General features: G+C 46.4%; 1 protein-coding gene across 1 annotated transcript; it reads left to right on the forward strand.

The window, feature by feature from the left end:
• The first annotated feature begins 327 nt into the window (after window positions 1-327).
• LOC134206271 (uncharacterized) lies at window positions 328-2,757 on the forward strand. The gene has a single exon (XM_062681966.1). It carries the CDS (start codon window positions 328-330, stop codon window positions 2,755-2,757), a length of 2,430 nt encoding a protein of 809 aa, XP_062537950.1.
• The last annotated feature ends 4,071 nt before the right edge of the window (window positions 2,758-6,828 follow it).

Consider the following 6,828-nt stretch of genomic DNA (forward strand, 5'->3'; position numbering starts at 1 on the left):
TACAAATTGGTGCCGAAACCCGGGAGGAAATCCCATAGAAGTGCTTGTGTGAACCACCACGTTGAGCGTCTCGTACAGTGCCACCTTATCGAAATAATCATCTTTCCTGCTTGTCGTTGCTGACATTCAGCGAAAACCCTCGTTATCGTTCGTTCTGGTGGGCACTGGTGACTATTTTGCCGGAGAAAGTTTAGTGTGGCCATTGTGTCGAGTAACCGTCAATCCGACGGTGATAGGTACTAACCTCAAACGACGAGGTAGTACAGTGTATATAGTGAAGTGGTGGGAACAGTCCAAGTGTTTGGTGAGATTGCACTTCATTCCAAAATGAAGAGATCGTCGTTACGCAAAAATACTCTCCATCACAAAACGCTTTTGCGACGAAGAAACAATGTGCTTGGATCAGCCAGGCTAATCCAGCAGTTCGATGAACAATATGATCCTGAAACTCAACAAAATCAAGTGTCATTAAGAATCACTCGTCTCGATGAGCTGTGGAAGACGTTCGAAAGTGTGCAAGACGAGATCGAAGTGATCGAAGACGAACAAGAAGAGTTCGCGGAGTCACGGCAAGAATTCCATGATCTATATTTCGCGTTGAAAGCTTCGTTGAACGGTAAACTACCTCGAAATGACCCTATACCAGTGAATCAAGTACCGCAAATAGTCGCGCCGCCGGTTCATCAAGTGATGTCCGTTAAACTTCCGGAGCTGAAGATGCCAGAATTTGATGGCCAACCGGACCAGTGGATCGAGTTTCGCGATTTGTTTAAATCCGTGATTCATACGAATCAACACCTGTCTGCAGTTCAAAAACTGCATTATCTACGCAGCAGTTTGAAGGGTGACGCGTCTCGACTCATTTCGTCAATTGCTATCACCGCGGACAATTATCACCTCGCGTGGAAAATCATTTGTGATCGCTATGAGAACACAAGCTGTTTAGTGAAACAGCACATGTCCGCTCTTTTCCGTGTTCCCGCTGTTCGGAAAGGGTCAGCTTCTACCTTGTCTGAATTGGCGGACGAGTTTAATCGCCATGTTGGAATACTCGATAAGCTCGAAGAGGAAAATGCCCACTGGAACTCTTGTCTAGTGGAACGATTGAGCAGCCTACTTGATGAGAAATCTCTGCTCGAGTGGGAAACCCAGTGTAAGGAAGAAGAAACTCCACAGTATACTGAACTACTGGAGTTTATTCGAAAAAGATCGCGGACTCTACAAAAGTGCAATACAGTGTGTGTTAGTTCACCTGCTTATACTCAAGCGAAACCGGCAAAGTCCAAAACCACCTCTTCTCACGTTGCCTCCGAAAATGTAGTGAAGTGTCCGAGTTGCAAACAAGCTCACCCTTTGATTCAGTGTGAGGCGTTTAGCAAGCTGAGCCCAAACAATAGACTCGATTTCGTTAAAAGGCATCGTTTGTGTATAAACTGTTTAAGAGGTGGGCACTTGGCTAGGGATTGCCGTAGTAGTCTGTGTCGTATGTGTGGGAAAAAGCATCACAGCATGCTACATCTACCAATGCCGGCGTCGACTTCAGCAGTCGCCGCAACTCAAAATGAAGAACAATCATCAAACACTTCCCAATCCTGCACAGTTGTTTGTTCTACACCAACCACTACATCTCAAACGGAGATTTCGTATTCGGTCGCAAAGGCATCACCGGTGGTGCTCACGCGTACATTACCCCAGGCTGCTGCGCCAGTTTCGCAAAACGTAGCGTCGCCTCTCGTCGTTGTCGATAGCCCCCCTCCTCCGTCGCCGGTTGTTTCGAATTATCGTATCGATCCTGAACCCCCATACTGCCCCCAGCAACCTGCTGCCTCGCTAACGCAAGCGAACAATACATTCGAGAGCATTGTGTTTCTATCAACAGCCATCGTTAGAGTTCGGGATGTCAACAACGTATTTCACTATGCACGAGCTCTTTTGGACAGCGGTTCCCAATCGAATTTTGTATCCGAATCACTGTGTCAAAAATTAGACCTGAAGCGAACCCGAATAAATCTTCCGGTCAGCGGTATCGGACAAGCAACGGTAAACGTTCACCACAAGGTAAATATGTCTCTTTCGTCACGATTTGGAGGATTTGAACAACAGATAGACTGCTTGGTTCTTCCGAAATTGACAATTAGTCTCCCTAGTCGTAGCATCGATATTACTCGTTGGACCATTCCTCGCAATCTTCCATTAGCGGATCCGAGATTCAACATTTCCCATGGAGTCGACCTCATTATAGGGGCGGAGATGTTCTACGCTCTTCTCGAATCTCAGAGATTAACCCTTGGTGAAGGGTATCCTGTTCTACAAAAAACGGTATTAGGATATGTGGTCTCTGGAAAGGCCAACTCACAGGAGCTGGAAACTGTGGTGTGTCATGTGGCTACAGATCAAGATCTCAATGCTCAGCTGGAGAAAATGTGGGAAGTCGATGATTTCGACATTGGACGTGCTTTAACACAAGAGGAGCAATATGTTGAAGATCATTTTACTCGCACAGTATCCCGTGACAACAGTGGACGTTACGTGTTACGATTACCGCTCAGAGAATCTCGAATCCCACTCCTTGGCGATTCCTACAGGTCGGCTGTAAATCGTTTCTCAATGATGGAGAGGCGTTTCGCCAAGGACAACGATCTACGTGTGGAGTATACGCAGTTCATGGAAGAATATATCAAGCTGGGGCATATGGAAGAGTGTTCACGCGTCGCGGGCCGCAGTTTTTCTTCCGCACCACGCAGTTCGTCGGCCTGAGAGTACAACTACCAAAACTAGGGTAGTCTTCGACGCTAGCCACAAATCTCATGGACAGCTGTCGCTAAACGAAGTTCTTTTTACTGGTCCAACGGTTCAACCTAGTTTGCTTGTAGTGGTCGTTAATTTCCGGATGCCGAAGTATGTATACTGCGCCGACGCCGAGAAAATGTTTCGGCAAGTGTGGGTGCATCCAGACGATCGAAATCTTCTCTCTTTAGTCTGGCGTTCTGACCCGTCACACCAATTGAAGCATTATCAGTTGAAGACGGTGACGTATGGACTTGCCTGCTCACCATTTCAAGCCGCTCGTGTACTCAACAAACTCGCCGAGGATGATGGAGGTCAGTATCCGTTAGCTGCGCCAGTGATTATGAAGGGATTCTATGTGGACGATTGTCTTGCTGGAGGCGACAACCTTGACCAGGTCGCTGAAACATGCCATCAACTACAAGAGTTGCTCGCCCAAGGGGGATTTACTCTTCGCAAGTGGTGCACTAACAATTCGAATGTGTTGCGTCACATCCCCAAGGAACTCTGCGGTACCTCCGGCCCAACAGAAATAGGGCGTGGTACTATAACGAAAGCTCTAGGGCTTCTTTGGAATCCATCAACCGATCAGCTCAGTTTCCAAGTTCCCAAATTTGGAGAGTTATCCATCATCACCAAACGATCTGTTGTTTCGGAAATGTCAAGGCTCTTCGACCCTCTTGGTCTACTGGGACCGGTAATCATCAGCGCTCGTATATTTGTGCAGGGATTGTGGTCAAAACGGTTCACTTGGGATGAACAGTTACCTGGTGAAGAAAGTCAATGGTGGCGAGTATACCGAAACGAACTGGCTCAACTGAGTGTCATTGCAATTCCAAGACACGTAATCTCGAATTGTCACCAAGATTATCAACTTCATTGTTTCTGCGATGCGTCTTCCAAGGGATATGGTACTTGTGTCTATGTCGTGGGGCCGGATAACAAAGGAAAGGTGGAAAGCAAGTTGCTTATTGCCAAGTCACGAGTCGCTCCCTTGCGTGGCTTATCAATACCAAGAATGGAACTGTGTGCTGCCGTCCTTGGTTGCCAGTTAGTTCATAACCTGAGGAACACTACCGATTTTCGAGGCACAGCGGTGTTTTGGTCGGATAGCACCGTTGTTTTACACTGGATTCAGTCACCGCCAAATGAGTGGAAAGTTTTTGTTTCTAATCGCGTGGCCGAGGTACAACGTCTTGGTCGAAGCCAACACTGGAATTACGTCCCATCCGAGCTTAATCCTGCGGATCGTATATCCCGTGGGACAAACCCACATCAAATTATTGGTGATACACTGTGGTGGCACGGACCACCTTTCTTAACGCAATCGAGTGACACTTGGCCGAAATTCCCACTGTATTCTTCGATTGAACAAGACACCAAGCAAGAGAAACGAATAATCGCCGTAGTAGCTGCTACAAAAATCGACGAAAGCCTTTTCGAGAAATTTTCAGAGCTAGAAAAGTTGCTAAAGATAGTGGCAATGTGTATACGATTTGGCCTCAACTGCCGACGTCCGAAGGAACAACGAGTGTTCGGAAACTTCACCCCTGCAGAAATAGACGGAGCATTGAAATCGATCGTACGAATAGCACAGGCGAATTGTTTTCCTAGGAAAATTCAGCATATCAAACGACATAAACTCGATCCCACCAAACCAGTAGAGTTTGATAGCAAATCTCCTTTAAAAAACCTAAACATTTTCCTTGATCAGTCGGATCTTTTGCGCCTGGATGGTCGATTGAGAAATTTTGTTGGTCCATACGATACGAGGTTCCCACTGGTTCTTCCAGCCAATCATCAGCTAGGATTCCTAATAGCGCGATCAATACACGTGAGAACAGCCCATGCGGGACCTACATTGCTGCTAGCAACCATGCGTCAGAGATTTTGGCCAGTACGCGGACGTGAGTTGGTCCGAAAGATTGTTCGGAAGTGTATTACTTGCTTCCGTTGTCGTCCCGCTGAGTACCACCAACAAATGGCTCCACTACCTGCAGTAAGAGTAGCTCCCTCCAGAGTATTTTCTAAAGCTGGGTTAGACTACTGCGGGCCATTTAACGTTCGTCCGTTGTATGGGAGGGGGCCTAACGTAAAAATGTACGTCGCGGTTTTCGTTTGCCTGGTGGTAAAAGCGGTACACTTCGAAATCGTTCCGAACCTTACGTCCGCGGCGTGTATCAACGCGATCAAACGGTTTGTAGCTCGACGCGGTCGGTTAATCGAGCTGCATTGCGACAATGCTACAGCCTTCGTCGGGGCTGACCGCGAGTTGAAGTCGTTGCGTCGCCAGTACCTCGATCAGTTCAAATCAGTCGGGGAACCGATGTTCTCCATTCCTGAGCCGGACGTTACAGATGACCACGTAACTCGTCTCTCTCGTTTTCAAGAACTGCGCCGTTCTGTGCAAAATTTTTGGAAACGTTGGTCCAGGGACTACATAAGTCAGTTGCACCAGCGGTCCAAATGGAAGAATCCTGCACCAAACATCAGCAAGGGAGCTCTGGTCCTTCTAAAACAGGAGGATCTTCCACCGTGCATGTGGAACATCGGACGGGTGGAGCATGTGTACGTGGGACCTGACGGATTGGTGCGTGTGGTTCTGGTGCGTACGAACCGTGGCGTATACAAACGAGCAGTAACCGAAGTCAGAATTTTGCCGATAGCTATCGATGATGAACCTGAATCGCAAGAAAAATAATCGTTGAAACGGACCGTTTCAACGGGGCCCGGAATGTTTGGAGATGAATTTATTATTATTGATAAAATTCCTTAAGTTATTCTAAATTTGAACTATTACGTATATCAATTAATTTGAATTTTGTACCTAAAGAATTTGCGAATTTATCATGTTTTGTAAACCCTAACGAGAAACTGAGTAGCTCTTTTCTCTCTAAAGACCCAATTCACACCATCACAATGAAATCAGATACCTATACGAATGGATTAAAGTTTAGTTGGAAAAGATCACTGGTCCACGAAAGTCGAACCTAGCGCGTACTCCGCATCGAATCGCAATCCGAAATTGCCAGTTTTTGCCCCTTTCTTCGACGGTTGAGTGTTCAGGGGATTGTCCACCTTGTCGTCGCGAATCAGACCACGTCAACTTACAGTACCCAATGGTTTAAAAAAGAGGTCTTTTTATCACTGTACCACCAGCTGTAAACCAGGTCTTATAATCAGGAACTACGAATAAAAATATAGTACTCTTCTATGTTGACGTTAGTGGAGAGCCTATGATGTGAATGAAAATGGAATAATAAGATTAAACCGTTAGTAAAGAACTAACTAAAAAACTTTCTGTTGGTATGTAGTTCAAGCACTCGTCTTGGTTTTGCTTTTAATGTGATTCATCATTGAACCATGCACATATTTCAATTGGATTGCGAATTTTATAGAAATAGTCATAGAAAAGAAGGTCGCGTATTCCATTCGGATGGTCACCCTAAAACAGAGCAACACCACCCGCACATACCGTGACCAGAGCACGATACCAAAGCGTCTGTCGATGGCGAATTTACGACATGGAATCCTCCCTTCGTTCACTTGGTTTCTGAGCTTGCATGCGAGCTCTCGTCAAGCCCGCCGTGTCATGTGTAAGACGCTGAGGCTCCTTCAGAGGTAGGTAGGTACCCTCACCCCGCAGCTTGGCTTTGCGGTTCGCCCAGTCTACTCACTACTGACTGGGTCCTTCGTCTCGCAGCAGGATTTGCTCGATGGATCCACTCGATCGGCGGCGTCCACCGGCGCGGCGGCCTGGCACCGGCTCAGGTTGAGAATTATGAAACGTTATATTTAAAGAACGATAGTGAGCGATGATTTACGGGGGCCAAATTTTAATTAATTGATATCGGGAAGTGAACCTCTACGGTAGTATTTAGATACCGATTTCGCATGCGCCCCTGTATGCTTATTAAAAGCAATCATTTGTATGCTTCTTTCAGTTGCCCAGAAAATTGAGCAATTTAAGCAATGTGTTTTTGTATTTAGATGATCTGGGTGGTGTGAATAAAATCGATTTGGTTGTCAAACTAATGCCAA

This window comes from Armigeres subalbatus, chromosome 1 (genome assembly GCF_024139115.2).
Source record: "Armigeres subalbatus isolate Guangzhou_Male chromosome 1, GZ_Asu_2, whole genome shotgun sequence".
Taxonomy (NCBI): domain Eukaryota; kingdom Metazoa; phylum Arthropoda; class Insecta; order Diptera; family Culicidae; genus Armigeres; species Armigeres subalbatus.